General features: G+C 29.8%; 2 protein-coding genes across 8 annotated transcripts; one reads left to right on the forward strand and one right to left on the reverse strand.

Moving 5' to 3' along the window:
• Window positions 1-670: 670 nt before the first annotated feature.
• LOC103493773 (uncharacterized) lies at window positions 671-4881 on the reverse strand. 4 transcript variants are annotated; one of them, XM_051087804.1, is made up of 6 exons: window positions 4073-4316; window positions 2867-3957; window positions 2158-2217; window positions 1894-1956; window positions 1559-1627; window positions 671-1331 (listed from the first exon to the last, which is right to left on the reverse strand). In XM_051087804.1, exons 2-6 carry the CDS (start codon window positions 2885-2887, stop codon window positions 1086-1088), a joined length of 459 nt encoding a protein of 152 aa, XP_050943761.1. In that variant the 5' UTR covers window positions 2888-3957; window positions 4073-4316; the 3' UTR covers window positions 671-1085. The 4 variants fall into 4 exon arrangements, with proteins under 4 accessions (XP_050943761.1, XP_050943760.1, XP_016901256.2 ...); XM_051087803.1 differs by having other exon boundaries at window positions 4056-4316; XM_017045767.2 differs by lacking the exons at window positions 2867-3957; window positions 4073-4316 and adding an exon at window positions 4366-4881.
• Window positions 4882-13745: 8864 nt separating this feature from the next.
• LOC103493772 (probable receptor-like protein kinase At1g80640) lies at window positions 13746-19526 on the forward strand. 4 transcript variants are annotated; one of them, XM_008454656.3, is made up of 10 exons: window positions 13746-13985; window positions 14163-14321; window positions 14423-14649; window positions 15101-15233; window positions 15429-15492; window positions 16704-16800; window positions 17339-17441; window positions 18718-18836; window positions 19085-19174; window positions 19289-19526. In XM_008454656.3, the coding sequence occupies exons 2-10, from the start codon at window positions 14189-14191 to the stop codon at window positions 19424-19426; spliced, it is 1104 nt and encodes a 367-aa protein (XP_008452878.2). In that variant the 5' UTR covers window positions 13746-13985; window positions 14163-14188; the 3' UTR covers window positions 19427-19526. The 4 variants fall into 4 exon arrangements, with proteins under 4 accessions (XP_008452878.2, XP_016901282.2, XP_016901283.2 ...); XM_017045793.2 differs by having other exon boundaries at window positions 13781-13985; window positions 14157-14321; XM_017045794.2 differs by lacking the exon at window positions 13746-13985 and having other exon boundaries at window positions 14034-14321; window positions 18718-18832.
• Window positions 19527-20036: the final 510 nt, after the last annotated feature.

Genomic DNA, 20036 nt, shown 5'->3' on the forward strand with positions numbered 1-20036 from the left:
TTAAATTACATCAAAATTAAATATTCTTCAATATTTGTTCACTTTGAATTAATTTTTTTACCATAACCAACAAATAACATACCTTATATTATTTTTTAGTTCAACCAACAAATACGAGTTGAAAAATGCATGCCAATGTCACTAAGTCAACTCACATCAGCAGTTTTGATTTATTCAATTCTTAGATTTTTAACATGCACGTTTTAGTTCCCTATGCACTTAAACTTGAGACCATTTTTTAATCACTTCACCTTTCTTTTCGATTAAATTTTTTACATTAAACTCGTTAAATTAAATCTCAAAGTATACCAAAAATTATTGCAAGTCTTCCTTACTTATGAAAGTAAGGTTAATTTTGGAAATAAAACAATCGATGAATATTTTGAAAAGATCAAACTAAACTAAAATCGAAAGTACAAAAACCAAACAAAGTAATATTTAAACCAAAATTCTACACTAAAACTATATTCTATTCAACATGTAGTGCCTCACCAATACATCGAACACATTTTCTCATGAGTGGGTCTCTCATTATTTGAACCAAAACTTTTAACATCGATTTAACACTAATTCAAATAAAATTGTGCTAATGCTTTGCACTAAAAGCACTTGTGAGTGAACATAATGAGTAAGAAAGCACAAAAGGAGGGAGGCGCAGTAAAGTGGAAAATGGCCAAAAAGAAAAATAATTTTTATAACAACAAAGTCATGACAAACAAATTCAGTAACTATGTACCTATATAATAAACGCTACAACGAATGAATCAACCCTACACCATTCTTCTAGAGGGATTCAACAATTTGTTTAACCCAACAAGAGTTACATCCTTCAAAAAGGGGAGAGAAAAAAATTTGTAAGAAACATAGGAATTAACAAATGCTAATAACAGACAGAATTGAATGTTCTTCTACAAGACGGCAAACTTTTTTGCCATCTACAAATTGTAAAGCCATTGGAGCTCTCATGGCTTTACAATCTGTGCCTGCCCATGTCAACATATTAGCAAGAACGAAAAACAAGAAAGAGAACGAGAGCAAGAGGAAGAGAGAGAGAGAGAGAGAGAGTCGATGTATTTTGATCTTAGTTAATCTTCTGAGGGTATCATATTTAAATCGGGTAAGAGAAAGACACAATCTTCTTCGGTTGATTTCAAGTTCTTCTGCGATTGAGCGTCGGAAGAACCTGAGCCTGATGTTGTGAATGGCAATGTGGGGGAAGAGCTTTCTCTTTGATGGGTTAGAGTGGATGAAGATTCTTCTGGCATCATCATCATCATCATCATATTGGAGTTTTTACTGAATTTCTCTGGGTATTTCAAGTTGAGATCTACCTGCATAAAGTGAGAGATTTATTGTTCTTAAGAAGCCTTAGTAAATCAAGGAAGTGATTTGTTTGATAAAGAAAGAGAATATTGGTTGTGAAATGTCAACATCTTTGAAACACTTTTTTCTATCAATCTTTTCACAACTTTACAAAGGCAAAAAGACAGCAACTCAAATTTTCATGGAAAAAGAAAGCAGCAGACATGTTGATTAAAAATAAAAGAGGTGGAATTACCTTCATTTTCTTCAGACCCTCATTCTTGGCTCTTTGTTCTTCTAAGTTTGCCCTTAAAGTGGCCAGTTCCTGTTCAAAAAGTAAGAGGTTAGGTCCTCAAAAACAAAAGATGGTGACACTGCCAACAAGAAAGGAAAAAGGCAACAGCCCATAATTTGTCCTATATTGAACAAAACATCAAGAAAATACAAAACAAATTATAAATTTAAAGTTCTTTATTCCCAATTATAAATTATAAACAAAACAATATATAGCATATACATATCCACTTCTATAACAAAAGAAAAAACAATAAGGAATTAATAGAGGATAACAAAAGAAGATCGTATTCATACCATTTTTAGATGAACTTTCTCCTTCAAAAGGATGCTTTCCTCTTCCTTAAGTTCAGCAAATGTCTGGAAAACAAACAAAGAGAATACGTCATCAAATGAGAGCACAAAAAGAAATAAGTTAGATATACAGTTGGTTGTTGAACAATTCATTCATCAAGAACAATGCAAGCCAACAACTCAATTAAAGTCAGCAATAAACAAATACTTGACTTATACGGCCAGACCCCAACAAATCCAAAATTGATTTTCCCTACAAGAAATTACCTTCTTTCGTCTTAACCTCTTTGTAGTATTACCAGCCGCCGACTCATTTCCAGCAGCACCCTGAAAAGCAAATCCCAAACATATTATAAAAAATAACTAACATAAAGTCTATCAATAAGAAGAAGAACCAACATAACCAACAAAACAACTAGTATAAGGTATAAATCAAGTCCACACCCATTAACAAGTATCAAAATTACAAAATAAGTAACAAAAGTTATATAATCAACCACAAAACACATTGATATGAATCATTGTCACAAAAAAGTTTAAATCAACCCCATTTTCAAGCCCATTAATATGAATCAGTATTACAGAACAAATAACACAGGCTTTAAATTCAACTCCAAACATATTGATGAGGATCATTATCACAAAACAGTTAAACACAATATTCAAATCAACTCCAATTATCAAACCCATTAATAAGAATCAAAATTGCAAACATATAGACATATGAACAAGAATGAATCAGTACAAGAACAAGAAGAAAAAAAAGGAAAAAAAAGCAAAGTGGCACAAAATTTGAAACGGAAACAGCAAATACCTCTTCTCTCTCCTCCCACTAAGAAGAGATGGGGAATATACATCCATCTTACCCTTATTAAGATAAATTATTATTTGACAACAAACAAAATAAGTATTGTCCAGAACCGGAATGAATCGGAGTATTATTTGGGAAACAAATATGACCCAAATACACATTTACCAGAATCTCACGCCACATCATGAATTCCACGTGGTCACTTTAAGATTGCGACCACACCCCGTACCATCTCATGTCTTGCTTTCCCACCTCGCGTGACTTGGTCACGTGGATCATCCTCTTCCTTTTCTCACCTCAACAACTTATAAAACAATTCTATACATAAATTATATATTTTCCCCCAACCATTTTCACGATCCAAATTCAAATTCGTAATCGTATATTTTTTTGTTATTCTACTCCTATCCATCAATCATGAACAATAGGGTAGATTCCATTTTATCATTAATATATATATATATATAATATATATATATATATATATTTTAGAAAGCGAAGCAGGAACAAACCGTGTACCATCGCCACACCTGATAATTACTCCCTCCCCAAACAACAAGTCTGCATCAAACCTAACGCACGCCTATCTCTTCTCTTGGGAGCGTTTCATCTCTTACCTGATCCTATTTGGGACCTCACTTCGTAGCTTCGTCGACGGTTGAATCTGGCCGCCGGTTCGACCAGACCGGCTCTGAATGTGAAGAATGACCAGAATAGCCTCGCGGTTTGGTGATGAATCTTCTACGCGTCGAGTGGTAGTACAGTCAAAAGGAGAGGAAAAAGAAAGGACGATGGATGTAGGGAAGTTTCGAGGCCCTTACTATGGTGAATGGTCCCTGGGTAGACTGACCGTCGGCGATGGAAGAGAGTTTATATTTGCGAAATCGCGTGCGTGACGAAACAGCGACTCGATGTACGATTTGGAAAGGTTTGGAATCTAGCGAGGGATTTGAAGGGCGTTTTCGTCAATTTTCGAAGAAATAATGGATTTGGAGCTCGAAAAGAGGCGAGAAGAAAACGCTAAGTATTTTCAACACGCGTCCTTTCGCTGACCCGAGAAGTGAAATTTTTAGGAAAATCTAGGAGTTTATTTGTGGATTTATGGAATTAAAGAGCGGTTTTCTCGACGGTGATTTGTGAGGATTGTCCGCCATTGATGGAGAGAATTGGAAACTGTTCGGTGAAGTACGGAGCGATTATGGAATTGAGAGATTTGCAGGTTGTGAGTTCTGAGAGAGGAAGTTCGTTTCGACTAACTGACGAACAAAATGAGAGAGAGAAAATCAGAAGAGATTTCACGAAACGGAATCAGATTCTTGAAAAAGCAAATGGAGAAAAAAAACGGTGACGATACAATATATGAAGCTTCACCGAGATAAGAATGTTTCATCTGAAAATCTACGCCGCCACCAGCGGCTTAAAATCCGCAGCCGACGAGACACCACCGCCGAGAAAAAAAAACCATAATTAAGAACGCCGGCGTCAAGATTCGAGAGAACTCGTAAAAAAAAGAATATCCAAAAAGACAAAAAAAAAATCAGAAAGATCGGAAACTCAAAGCACACAGACGCGAGAAAAGAGACGAAACTACAAAAATCCAAAACAGACGGCATAAATCAAAACAGAGAATGAGAAGATAATAAACAAAATAAAAACTCAAGAACCTTAAATCTGGAAGCAGCCTGAGAGAGCGTAGCGGGACGACTGGACTCCTCAAAACCGTCAAGCGTAGCAGAAGGCGAAGCTCCACCACTCCATGAAAGCGGCGTGGTAGGACTACATCTAGTAGAGTCAACATCCTTATTATTCCTCTTCAATACAACATCGCCACATCTGACAGACACCGTAGCCGTAGCCGTAGCCGTAGCTGTGGACATCCTGGACCTCGGTTGCTTAATACCCCAGGTAAACGGAACGGACATCGGAAGAGGAGATTTGGAAGGTAAAACAGCCTGAGACTGCTTCAACCTCAACAATAAGTCAGCAACGAGGGTATCGTCGGCCATGGCCGCTGAAAGCCATTTGTCTTGGTTGAGCATGATGGGGAAATGGGGGAAAGAAGAAGAAGAAGAAGAAGAAGAAGAAGAGAAAAGGGAAAGAGGGTGGCGGAGAGAGTAAAGAAAGGGTATAAATATTGGGGGAAAAATATTAGATACAAAAAAAAAAAAAAAAAAAAAAAAAAAAAAAAAAGGGGGGAAAGAGAGAGAGAGAGAGTGGGGTTTGCCTTTGCTATGTGGTGGTTGTTCAGGTTTCCCTTCTTTGTTCCACTTCCTTGTCAGCTTCGGCGTGGGCCTTCCACTCTCACTCTCTTTTTTTTTTTTTTTTTTTTTTCTCTTTTTAATTTTAATTTCAAATTTTTTTCACTTTTTTTTTTTTAATTTTAATTAGCTCTTGGATATGTGGGTCCCTTAGACGTAAAAGTGACAGCTTCCATTCTTGTTTCGGGTTTTCTCTTTTCCTTTCCGTAAACCCGGACGGACCCTAATTTCCCATTTCATTCACCGCTTTGTCCTCCTTCCTCCTGTCAACGGTGTCAACTACACGGGTTTTCGGTTAGCCTCCAGTTCCCGTTACAATATCATTTACTCCAATAAAAATGTTAAACATTGTTCATCTATTTATCAATTTTTTCCAAATTTTACTCGTTATAATTTTTAAAGTCTGTTTGAATTGAAAAATATTTTTAACATTTTAATAAAAGTTGTTTAAAATGTATCTAATAGTTATTTTAAGTAGTCATGTAATATTTTGTTTGTTCTCTTGTTCAATTGTAGTATTTATAATCGCATTTGAATCGAGATTTCTCATATAGTAATTTTGAAATTAAAAATGCAATATGTTAATATGTAAAATTTGATGTTAGCTGCAAGATATTTTTGCTTCAATTTTCACCAAATTCTATTGCGAAAAATTTGTGTTGCTAAAAATTTGAAATCATGTAGAGTGATGATTCATGTTTCTAGGCTCAATTACAAATCAAGTCTTGTTGGACGGTTGTCCCAAATTTATCTAATTCTAAAGTTTAACCACTACAAAATAGATGGACTAATACACAATTTAAAATACTTGATTGTTGGTCTTAATCATGGTATTACAGTGTATTCACTGACACGTCAATGAAAAATATTTTTATTTATGTAGATTCGACTTGATAGTGAAGCTATATTATCAATATACACACAAAAAATATATATATAAATACAAAATGAAGATATTAAGCTAGTTATAATATAAATAATAAATAAATCACCGTACAATATTAATTTATTAATTTAAATATGAAAATATTTAGTTTTCTCATTTATGATTTCAAGTAAAAACTATATAGTATAGCACAACAATCAAACTTGAAAATGTGTTTTATATTAATAAATAAACACTTTGGGACTATATCTAAGATTTCGACTTGTTTTTGTATGGTCACAACGTTTTCAAAACTAAAAGATATGATTTAGTTTTATTTGGTTTATTTAAATTAATAAAACTAACCTAATTTGTCGTAAGTTTCCTGTTTTATTTATTAAAAAAAAAAAACAAAGTTTCTTAATTAATAATTTTTTTTTATTAAAAAAATGTCATTAATTTTGATGGTTTTTTAAACAAACCCTTTTGTGTATTTTATTTTTATTTTAAAAATATCGATTAATTGATATTTACTCCAAACTTCAACTAAACAACGTACGGTCGTAGTTGTACATATCATCAAAGGTGTCCAATAACGGGACGCCACGTGGTTGGGTAGAAGGAAACGCTTGTCAGCTTGCTTATTGGGAAGTTAATTGGCCAATGAGCAGTTCCCTTTTAGGAATGAGCCTAAAAATTGGGCCAAAAGTACCGAACAAAGAACGTAATTTCAATTCTTCCCCAAAATTCTTCCTAATTAATTTGTTGTCAAATATTTCCACTTTTGCACCCTCCGCCATTCCCCAAGTCAATGGGTTAATTTTCAAGTGGAACATAATAATAATAATAATAATAATAATAATTTCTTTTTTTTTTTTTTTACTTTGTAATTGTAAATACTAATATTTCTATCATTTTTTAATATAACTAACATTAATCAAAATATTTATAAAATATAAGAAAGCGTAGATTTATCTGTCTTAATCCGTCTATATTTTGTAAATATTTACTACAAATAGTTTTCCTAAGTATATTTAGTAGGGGTGATCAAACTGACCTCGACATCAATGAGTAATGGTTGTTCGGGTCGGTTTAAGACTTAAAAATACTTTTTTAAAATTCTCGATTTAAAACTTTTTGAAAATGACCCTGACCGACTCCTTTCGATTTTCGACCAAAGTACTTTGGTCTGGTAAGTCGGCTCGATTTTTCGGTCCGTTATGCTCACTTCTGATATTTAAGGTATGTTTGGGGTAGGGTCTTAAGGAGAAAATGATTAGAAAATTGGGTCAAACCGTGTTTGGCCTAAGGAATATGATAAATGGGGATTAGGGTTATCCTAATCCCTAAGTAACCATATCTTATCTCTCTTTTACTTTCTTACAATCGTGCGTTACCCTACACAAATAGCCCAATCCAAATTCTATTATTATCTTTTAAATTACTACAATCATAATTATTCTCCAAACACATATTATTATAACACGTATCATAATCACACTTCTCAAACACATACTGTCATAACACTACTTTTTATATTATTTCCCCCAAACACATATTATCATAACACTAAAATTGTCATAATCCTATGATTATTATAATCATTTTTCTCCATAACTCTTTCACTCCCTCAAACGCATCCTTAACGTTATCCTATGTATTATAAGGGTTGTTTTTTAAAAATATCAAAATATGGAAACTATTTACAATATATCAAAATTCATCAAACTCTCTTTAATCTATTTATTTTTTATTTTTTAATGTTTTGTAAATAGTTTCAATTTTTCTTTTGCAGTATATAACAATTTCCTTTCCAATAAATTAAAAAGTTTTAATTTTAGTATTTACTACTATTTTAACATTTTTATCTTAATATATATATATATATATTTATAAGGTTATTAAGAATAGCATTTATAAGTGAAAAACATATGTTTATAAACATTTAGAAAGTCAAATCAACCGAATCCTAAATTTAAGATCGATCGAAAATATTTTTCCAACATAATAATTTCAAAATTACAAGGAACTATAATAATATCTAAGAAAAAAAACTGCTTGATCTCTTAAGATTACCCATACACTCCTTTTTTTAGTTTCATATCTCAATATAATCTAAACTTTAATGAGATATTGTTACTGGCTTCTATAAATATATTTGACCCCTTTTCTGTCACACGTATGGAAATAATATAATTATTTGAATACATTTTTTGTCCATATAATGTATAGCTAGAAAAAGAAAATAAAATAAAATAAAAAGAATTAAAATGATTTTTAAATGCTGAAATTCACATATGATTATTAGAGTGGGCAATGTTGAAGGAAGAGATGTCCTTATCATCTTCAATTTGTGACAATTTTATCCCATACGATTTATATCCACTTCATTTGTCGATATTAAAATTCACTTCATTTAATAAAATTTCAATAATTATTGTTTCATTTTATTATAATTTTGATCGTTTGTTCAATGTTTCAATTCACCCATTTCTTATATGTAAATAGTAATTTTTAAATATTTAGGATAATATTTTTTTACTTTATTTAAAATAATTTAATATTAATGAATATTAATGATTTAATTAATTTAGTATTATTATTTATGATTACATTAATAGAAATAGTGTATTGATATTCCGTAAAGTATTGGGTCTCCATTATTATTGTATGCAATTTTGGTTGTCACGGGCATCGGACCGATACATTTATGAGGATATCAATATTCCCAGCAACTAACATCGCAATTATTTTTTTCCCCTAAAAAATCGTATTCTTCAATTCAATCCAATTCATTGCTTAATTAAAATTGGATAATACCATTTTTAACGCAATTAATCTGTGTGGATATACAATCCTTCGAGCATTGGTACGATCAATTTCCTTTTCTTTCGAATAGTTTACCTTTTAGAAAAGTCAAATCCCTAAAAAAATTAGATGTTATGGTAAAGCTTCGTTTAAAAACGATGTGGTAGAAATCAACGTGTGACTTGAAGAAACGAAGATGTTCTTGACTCAACATAATTTGTTCGGTTGTACTCGACATACTCGTATGACTGCCTTCATCTATACTTGATCGTGTTATGAATAGTTACTTTTCTTTTTTTTTGAAAGTGTCGATAATATAAATATAACTTGATATTATGATGATTTTTTGGATTGTAATTTTTATCTATGAATCAATTGTTCTACGTGATATGTTTTTAGAATCTATTAAGAAAAAGTAAATAACTTTTTTTTTTTTTTTTTGTTGAAAATAGAAATCTATTTGTGTAAACTAACTACACCTACTAATTCGAGAGACAAAATATAGATATTTTATTTTAAGAAATATTTTTTTTGTTTAAAAGATTTGTGAGACGATTATAAATATATCAATTATATTTAAAGTATTAGAATATAACAAAATTTTTATTACAATATAGCCAAATCTTTAAAAAAAAAAAAAAACCAAAAAATTTATAGAATTATAGAATAATTCGAAGGAATTGAATTAATAATTAAGAGTTTATTTACGTTTTATAAAACAAAACCATTAAAATTAAAATTAAACAACTAATCCTTAAAATAAAAAATGTATTGACTTTGAGTGAATAAAGATGTTTTCAAAATTTTTACTTTACAGAAGAAAAGATGGGATATTTTATGGTAAAGAATAACTAAGAGTCATTGCTTTCTTTCTTTTGGTCTCAAAAGATGAACTAATTAATGTATGGTCTCAAAATAAATCATTCTCACTCATGGGATAAAAGTCAATTTTGATTCATAAGTTTAGAGAAAAAAAGTTGTTTTAAAGTTTTTATTGCAAAAATTTTAGTAGGTATTTGACTCGCTAACGTGATATGAATTGAGTGAGATAATATTATCTACTCTTCATTCTCCTTAATGTTTTTAATGGTTCATTCCAGCAATTACCTTTGACGAAAAACTTCGACAACCACCTCCAACGACTACCCTTGCATATCCAACTATGACGACCAATTTTAAGCTTTAATAACAAACTCTGTCTAAACGCAACTTCCACGACCATTTTCATGCGATGAATTTCATGTTTCGAATGATCGTCAAATACTTTAATTTTTTTCTTCCGAAAGCGAGTTATTTTAAAAACTAAATACTTGAAAAGTTAACCCAAATACACAGTTGTTAATGTTGGGTCAACATTCATCTTATATTTCAATTTAAGCAAATTACATTTTAAATTTAGGTAAGTATTACGATTTTAATCTCAAACTTTTAAACACGTTGAGTTTTTATTTTTTAAATTAAAAATCAAAATTTAAATAATTCTTTTTAGTAAAACAAAATATAGCAAAGTTTCAGATTTTATTTGTTTACCAATATCAGACACTGACATAATCTAAAATTTTATTAAATTTTAGAAATATTTTCAACAATTGTTTTATCATTTATAATAATTTTCTTATATATACATATACATTCAACAATCTTTAAGAACATATGTTCAATATTGACAAAATTAGGTTAAAAGGTCAACGTGAAAAAACCAAAATTAGGTCAAATTATGATACAACTTGACAAAATTATGAGATAAAATTTAGGAAATTAAAATCTCTCAAATAACAACAATGATACATATTATAGTGTTATAAACCTTATGGATAGTATAAGAAATTCCATATCCAAATAAAGACAATTACAATAAAAGGGGACCCCAAAAAGAAATAACAAAGTACAAATTAAAGATGAAATATGCATTAAAATAAATTTAAAAAAAAATAATAAAGAAAGATGCTAAAATGCTTTGTTGGATTTTAGAGAAAGGAATCATCATCACTCATGTGACCTTGACTTCTCTGTCCCATTTCTATCATTCTTCCAACCATTTGTAGTCTTCATTGACTCAACTATAAAGTACTTCTTCAATTCCTAACTTTTTATTAATCATTAATATTATTTTATAAATTATAAACTTGGTTCGTAAATTTTAAACGACGGTTTGAGATAAGAAGTAGGTTATTATAATTCCTATGTAACAAATAATAAACACGGTAGTAAATAAACTAATTAGAGATTTATCGTAGTAAGAGATGGTTATTATAGTCATAGTTAATATTTGTCCCAAACGACCTTTAATTTTTTATCTTATAAGATTTGCTCACGTGTGTTTGTTTGTTATACTCAACCTTCAATCTACTTCTACTGGTTTGGTCTTGCTCTATGAATTGACTTAAATCCTCGCACTAGTACGATGTTGAGCCGACCACACTACAGTAATGTCAGACTTGTTTTTAAAACTCAAGATTCCAAGGTTATTTCAGATTGAGTGTAGTTCGATTGTCGTCTATTGATATGTAGTAGTCGCTTCCTTATTGTTCTCTACAGTTTTTAGATCCATTTTGATTCGCGAACTTTGGAAGTCAATTTCCAAATTTGATTACGAGAGATTAAAAAAGAAATCAGAAAATCTAAAATTTATTTTAAAAAAATTAATATTAATTTTGAACCTCTAGTGTGTGTATATATATATTTTGTAAACAACTAAAGTTGACTTCCTCTATAACTTGAATATTATGATTACTTGGAGAGAAAGGAAGAACAAGAAAAATTAGATTATACAAAAAGAAAATTCCGAAAATTTTGAAGGAAAGTGCAATCTATTTCAGTGGATGATTCGAAATTCAACAATGGAATTTATTTTCTCACTTTCCTTCCAATCGTTCCCACAAAAAACAATAGCTTAAAAGTTTAAGAAAATTCTTCAAAATGGGTTAAAATTTAAATTATACTATTTATAATTATAAACTATCGAAACTAAATTATAAAATATTAAAGAATCAAATAGATGATTTATCAAAGAAGTATTGTATGTTTCGGTAAAACAAGTACTATATCAATTATCATTCAACACGGTAATTGATATGATTTTTGTTTCATACAATCGAATATTTAGTTAAAGAAACGAAGTGACAAATGTAAATATTGACCTGTTTTTCTACCCGATAAAAAAAAAAACCCAATTTCTATTTCGTCTTTCTTTTGTCGATTTCTTATGTGAATTCAGTAGGTGTCTTTACTTTCGAATAAAATAAGTAATTTTTAAGAGGTAAAGTTAAATCATTTTAAAATTTATTAACTAAATTGAGACAAAACTAAAATAGCGATCACCCCAACAAATTCTCTTTTTCATTTCCATATTCTTTGGTCATTTAGTCATTAGTTATTTTAGAATATTGGACTTCATATAACGGAATGAGAATTTATTTGGTTATTATTTATTCTTTTCCATTTGTTTTTGAATATTCATTTTTCTATTCCCCTTTATCTTCTACATTGATCAAAATTTCAATTTGTCTTTTGAAATTTTAAAATTCTATTGTTAATTCTTTATAATATTATTTCACAACACATATAACCTGTATTAAAAAAAATATATATATATATATACATCCTTAGATAAAAGACGGTAAAATTGACAGAATATTTAAGGTTTAAGACAAATTCAAATGTATTGAATTTTTGTATTTTTGTCGTGATGTGGAAATATATTTATTTTTTTTAATGATTTTTGTAATGATATGGAAATATTTTGTTTTTTTACTATTCTGAAAAAAAAACCCATTTTGAAATCTATGGTATAAATTATAATTAGTTTTAAAATAAACAAGCTTTTATATAAGGGATAGTTGCAAATGTAGCAATTATATTCAAAATAATTAAATATGTAACAATATTTTAAAAAAATTGCAAATATAGCAAAATCTGTCAAAATCTATCGGTGATAGACTCCTATCATTGATAGATTTTGCTATTTTTGCAATTTTTTTAAAATATTGTTACATATTTAATAATTATTCTAAATATTGCTACATATTATAATTACCTTTTATATAATTTTGTTGGCAAAATTACATGCAAATGAATTGTGGCCCAATGGGGAGCCCATGGGAAAAGATTGGGCTGGAAACAAAAAAGAGGTTGAGGCCCATGTTTGCTCCAATAAAGGAACGGATGATTGATAACTATTTAGTACTCTTGTCTAAGTCAAGTTAGACCTAAATTATTACATATATTTGAGTTAACACATATCATTTTAGTCTACAATCCTTCGAGTTTAGTTCAATTTTGAATGGTTAAATATCTAATTTTAACTTTTATTTTTTAGTCCATCATTTTAGCAAAAGACCTACGTGTGGGAGGGATTTACCTTCCGATCTATGTGGAGAAAATTCATGAATTCATTTTGATTATTTAGTTAGTTTTTGTTAGTCGTCACGTATTAAAGATGCACGACATGCATGGGGAGACATGAGTGGGTTGGTTAGTCCCAATATATGCTCAATAGAGCATGTGAAATAGGGATCAAGTGGAGTACGGGCTAGAGTTGTATGCCTACTCTTTAGTTAGACAAACTGGCCAAAGTAGGTCGGGGAGGGTTGTCACTAGTCTAGGACGGATGTGCATAACACCTTTACAGACGAGCCAATGGGAGGGTAAAACCAATCCAACTCGAGAATAATACGAAAGACTTACCTCAAACTGGGACTATTGAGGTGCTGTTAAAGAGATATTGCATGTGCAAGAACTTTTACCCCGTGACATAGTTCATGGTTGTTATTAGTCCACCACTCTATATGTTTCACATGTTTTTTTCATAGAATTTTAAGCATATATTTACTTTATTTATTCGTCTTGCAAAATTTATTTTTTTTTTCTAAAGCTTAAAATATTAGTTTACAAAGAATTTAAAACATACCTTCCATATAATTTTTTTTAATACTATGTAGAATTGTGTAAAATTTATGCATTGAGATGAAAATAAAAATATAGTGCAATTAATTTAAAACTAATATCAATTATTCATTTAACATTAAGCTTAATTTATTATTAAACATAAATATATCGTTAGCGGTTTTTTTTTCTTCAATTTTCGCGAAAAGATTCAAATTAGGAAACATGAAAAGCTAAACAAACATTCACTCCTAAAACCATTTCCCGCATCTCTTAAGCTCATCAGATTTTTCGCCATTTTCAAGCTTCTTCTGAACCCTAGCCAAGAAGAGGAAGAAGAAGAAGAAGAAGAATAGAGCACTAATCAATGGCGATGTCCCATTTTGGTTGGTGTTATACAGCCATCGGTCCCCCATTTTATCTCCATCACTCTCTCCCATTTCGTCTTCAACCGCTGCTCATTCACTCGGTAGGTACATTAATTACACATTACAATCTTGTATTTGATTTTCCGCATAAAGAAGCATCCCATTCTCAAATCCATAGTCCTTCTTTTTCTCCCTAAATTGAAGTTTCTCTGATTAATACGTTATTTTTTTTTTTCCGAATCGCTTATTAACTTCTCCATTTAAATTTCGAGGTGAAGAACATCGTCAATATCACAATCGTTAGATGGAAGCTCGGAAGAGAATAGGAGTGGCTGTGGCTGGATTTTGCTCTGCCCTGCTTATCGCTGCTTTGTTTTCATTGCTCTGGTTGTGGATTCACCGGCAGAGAAGAAATGCTGGTAAAAGCAAACGGAAAGGTAAGCCTAGAATCTGAAATATATCTGTGTTAAGATCATTCGTTGAAATGGAGTTACTTAGAAATTTCTGAAAGAAAGTGTGTTTGTGTGTGGATCATAAGATGCTGAGAAAGGGATGGGATTAGCTCCATTTGTGACTGGGAAGAAGGGATGTGTATCGGTGATTGATTTCAAAGTATTGGAGAAAGCTACTGGGAATTTTGGGGAGAGTAATGTATTGGGTGAAGGTGGGTTTGCGAGAGTTTATAAGGCTTTGTTGGATGATAATTTGGTCGTGGCTGTGAAGAAGCTTGACTGCAGTGGCCTTCAAGCTGACACAGAATTTGAGGTGATTCCTTTTTCTTTGCCGTATGCCTTCCAAACGTTGTGATTTTGTTTAAAAAATATCGATATACTTCGATTGCAGAATGGTTCAAGACATTGTTAGGGTAGAAATTCTTTAAAACTTTGGATGAGAATTGAGTGTGAAATGGCGTGGCAACCAACTAAAAGAAATTTAACACTGCATGCATCATTTTAAGTGTCGTTTTTATTCGAAATTTTATAAGAGTTCAATGTTAACAAAAGTGAAAATTTAAAAGTATAGGTTTGTTTTGTTATAATTTACATATCTACTTTAAAATTTGACGTATTAAACATCAATTAGATAGCTAATGGATATAGACACAAATTCGATAGCAATTCTATCATCTGTTTGACACGTTTGATTATTGTTATTATTCTTTTTTATTTTTTGTTTTTATCTTGAAATGGAATTTTTGCTTCGACTTCTAATGCAGAATGAAGTGAATATATTGAGCAGAATTCATCATCCGAATATTATTTGCCAATTGGGATGTAGCAGTGAGGGAGATGCAAAGTTGATTGTTTATGAGCTCATGGAGAATGGATCTCTAGAAACTCAACTCCATGGTAATTCTTTTCTTACTTTCTAACAACGAAAAGATATTAAGTACTTTATCTCAAATTTTAGCATCAACAGAAGAAAAATAAAATACTAGGACTAAATAAACCAAATGATTTATTTATTTTTACCAAATTAGAACTAGAGTTGCCATGTCCATGTGATGCATTTTTAATTGCTGTAAGTTGAAAATTATGATGCAGGGCCCTCTCGTGGTTCGGCCTTAAATTGGCACATGCGGATGAAGATTGCTCTCGATGTTGCAAGGCATGTCTCTTGCTTTCCTTTTTATTCTCAATTCTCGTGATCCCCTTTGATAAATAAAATAATCATGTGCACTTTTTATATTTTTTTTGACAAAAAAAAAAAATTATAAAACTCGACTTGTTTTTAAAAAGTTTATAATCATCGTTTTAAGATTTTAGGCAATTACTCGATGATTTACGAAGTTGTATCAATTTAAAATTTAAATTAATAGTTAAATCAATTAAAATCTTAAACTTTAGAAATTTTCAACTTTCATCAAAATTGTTCAAATTAAATATAAATGGTGGATTTAAATTGATATATTTATAAAAATTAAGAATCTAAATTGAAAAGCTTGTAAAATTTAGGGTTTATATTGATATTATTAGTTTGAGTTTAAATTAAAACAACTTTTAAAATTTAAGTTTAAATTGATACAATTATTAATTTAATATTTAAACTAACTAAAAATTAGATTATAAATTAATATTTTCTCACAAAATTTGTGAATTTCTTTGATGCTATATTTGACATGCAAATCTTGAAAACGTCACTTACCTGATAACAAATCTTTTTGTCTTGATGTTAATTAAACTAGCTTTTTAGTCCTTAAATTTAAGTTGGTTTTCATTTTACTTTTAAGTTTTAAAATTTATATTTTCAGATGCATTATTATTAATATCAATTAGCTTAATTTTTAGAAATAAGAAAAAAAAAAAAAATCCAATCAAACCTAACATGACCCTTTTAAGGGGACATTTACAAAAATAGCAAAACATTTAATAATAATAGAGCTCATCTTACTATATTTTTTAAATAGTAAAAGTAGTAAATTTAAAAGCGAATAGTTTGTTAATAATCTTTGATATTGGATGATATATCTAATTACTTATTATATTTGCAATATGCAAAAAAAGAGATTCTATGAGCTATTTTTTGTTTCTTCTAATTTTATTGTTATCCGATGCAATTTATCTCAAATAAATAAATTTTTGATTTTTTTTTTGTTTGAAAAACTTGTTTTCAAATAATTGGTACGCTCTCGTTCATATTGCTTGTTTCCTTTTTAAAAGCTTCACACAAAAATTTGTTTGTTTTATTTTTTTTCTTAAACGAGGATTCAATATTTTCATGTAACATTTATTTTCTTAAAAAACATTTGTTATGCATTTAAATAGAATACATGGTAATATAAATAGAGGTAAAATAATGGAAAGCTAATGAATTCGCAGAGGATTAGAATACCTTCACGAGCATTGCCAGCCTGCAGTTATTCATAGAGATTTGAAGACTTCCAACATCCTTCTTGATGCCAACTTCAACGCTAAGGTACTTCTCTAGCTTCCTGTTTCTATTCTTTCCAAACCTGCAAAATTACCCAATACTATTTTTGAACTATCAATGCTTTAACAAATGATGCGTCGAATTAATTATAGCATATGAGTTACGACATTCTAACAAGGAAGAAAATGCATGAGTTATTATGAGTTATGACACTCTAACAAGGAAGAGTTTAAATAATATTATTATAATTATTTGTAGACTAGAAATAGTTATAAACACCACCATTACATTTGGAGGCCGTTTTAATAGTCAATCCCACTTGTTTAAGTTATACAATCTTATAAAATTTTGTATCTAAAAATAGAATCTTGGACTGCGTGCTCATGACCCATGATGGCGGCCACCAAAACATTCCTTTGAAGTTTGATCTTTTTTTTCTTTAATTTAATTTTTACTTCAGTAATAGTTTTGGAACATCTAATAAAAGATAAATGATAGTTTCGAGGAAAAAAAAAAGGTTTAGAGTAGTCGGTAGAATTTAGCCTAAACAAAAGTTTTGTTGGTGTTGTTGAATGCAATTCAGTTGGCTGACTTTGGGATTGCAATCACTGATGGAACCCAAAACAATAACAAAATTAAGCTTTCTGGCACCTTGGGATATGTAGCTCCAGAGTATCTATTACATGGTAACCCACATTCACTTTACTTTATTACTCCCGCATAAATTCTATTATAATTAGGATTAAACTTACTTCGTTCAATATTGGTTCTTATAGTATCTATATATCTTAGACTAGACATTTAATTTCCTTCACTAGTTATTTAAGAATTTGTTTAGTTTCATATTTTTGTTCAATCTAAGAATTTGAATTCCTATACCATGGCAACATCCATTAAAATAAAAAAAAATATTGATTCGAATCAAAGAATCCTAATGGTTTGGTTTTTTAGTAACAAACTGGATTTTTGGTTTGTATTTAGAGAAAAACAGAAAGTATTGGTTTGGATTGAATTTTTGTTGGAAAATCTATTGAAAATCGAACCAAACCAAATGGTGTTTATATACTCCTAACATTACATTCTTCACTAGGTATCTTTTTGTATTATAATTATTTTAATGTTATAATTATTATGATGCATGTATATTTATTTAGAATAAAAGACTAAATTTTAATGTTACTAGCCATTTGTATTTAGAAAAGTACCAAAAAGATTTTAAAATGTCAAATTACCATTTATAAAGAAAGAAATAGACCAAATTTTAATTTAAAGTTTGCAAAAAAGATTAATTCAAAACAAAATGAAAAGTAAGAATAAAAATTTGAAATGAAAAAATATGTTAAAAACCGAGAAACAACCGAATAATAACTCATAAAGCCAGTCCATTGGTTTTGTTTTTATTGGACATTGGTTTAGGTCCCTTGTATGCAAAACCGAATGGTTTAATTTGATTCTTGATTAGTTCCAAAATCCAACCATCAATCACTCTGGAAGGAGACGGCTATAGCATAATTAATGGTATCATTTAATATTTTTCGATTGAAGGAGGTAGGATAAATAATGACCCGTAGGATATTTTGTGAAATTGAATTTTGAGATTTAAATGATGCCATCTGTGGGGCGTGTGTTAGTATTGAAGGCCATCTGTTTCATAAATGAACGACTAGAAACATTTATTATAGGTCATCTTTTCTCAGGCGATGGTTGGGATTCTTTTATTCTCTCCTTTTTTTTTAATCTCATTAGTTTTAGTCAGAAATTTTAAGAACCCATGACTTTAATAACCGAATCAATCCACAATCTAATCCAACTATTTTTTCTCGATAAGCTTATCTAAATTGTTACCAATTATAAACCATAGGGGCAAGAGTGTTACTTACTAAACTAAAAATGTTTTCTTAATTTTTACTTACTATTTTATATGTTTTGTGTAGTGATGTAAAATGAATGTTTTGTTAACAGGTAAATTAACAGAAAAAAGTGATGTGTATGCTTTTGGAATTGTGGTACTAGAGCTTCTGCTTGGAAGAAGGCCGGTGGAGAAACGGCCAACACCACAATCCCACTCTATCGTCACGTGGGTAAAGTTTTTATTTGTTTGATTGATTTAATGAGAATATTATTTGTCATTATACCCTAAACTTTCAATTTCAATTGTTAAAGCTAAACCCATCAATTTTAAACATGCGTTAAAATTAAGCTCTTAAATTTCTGTCATTTGAAAGTTATTTAAAATTTAATGTTTAATATACCTCTCTCTCTATATAAAATGAAAATGAATGATATAGTAAGGTAATAATGGGATATGATGGAAATGGGCAATGCACAGGCGATGCCTCAACTCACAGATAGATCGAAGTTACCAAACATAGTAGATCCTGTTATTAGAAATACTATGGACCTCAAACACTTGTATCAGGTTCGTTTCTTTCATTTTTTTTTTTTAAATCTTAATTTAATTTGGATTCTATGGTTTCAAAAAACTTTGAATTTAATCCCTAAACTCTGTATGAAATTAACGTTTATGATTTAGGTTGCTGCAATGGCTGTGTTGTGTGTACAAGGAGAATCAAGCTATAGGCCTCTAATTAAAGATGTTCTACACTCTCTAATTGCCCTTGTTCCCATAGAGCTTGGAGGTACCCTAAGATTAAACACACCACCACAATGATCATCCTTTTTTCCCCTTTCAAATGGAATTGTCAATGTAAACTAAATAAAAATATACCAATCAGTATTTGTGTCCATTTTATCTACTTTTTTCATTTTAATTCTCCCTTCCTTGGTTTTTTTTTTTTTTTTTTACTCTCCTTTGCTTTGTTGAAAATAAACTTATTCAAGCGACTGGTTGATTTTAAACAAAGCAAAATAAAATAAACCATACATACATTACTATTCGGCCATCCACGTATTTAGCAAAAAATACCTAAACATGGTAATTTTGCAATAAATCTAAAATGCCTTCGAAATTTAACCATCAAAATATAATACAATATTTTATTTCATTTACACCTAAACTTTATTAAATGTTTTCAAGATAGTTGCCATATAGAGGCAATGTATGGCGGGTCTCCCATGGTCTTTTAACTTATAATATTGGATTTTATCTTGGTGTAAAATTGGAACCAATGAGTACTCTTTCTAACTTTTTTTTAAGCTTGAGAATATTTACAAAAATTTAACAATTTACCACCAAAACTAAAACTAATAGTAAAGAAGTTTATGATATTTTTTTACACAAAAACAAAAGTTCTCTCTCTTTTTTTTTTTCTTTTTGTAAT

Source organism: Cucumis melo, chromosome 7 (genome assembly GCF_025177605.1).
Source record: "Cucumis melo cultivar AY chromosome 7, USDA_Cmelo_AY_1.0, whole genome shotgun sequence".
In the NCBI taxonomy this organism is placed as follows: domain Eukaryota; kingdom Viridiplantae; phylum Streptophyta; class Magnoliopsida; order Cucurbitales; family Cucurbitaceae; genus Cucumis; species Cucumis melo.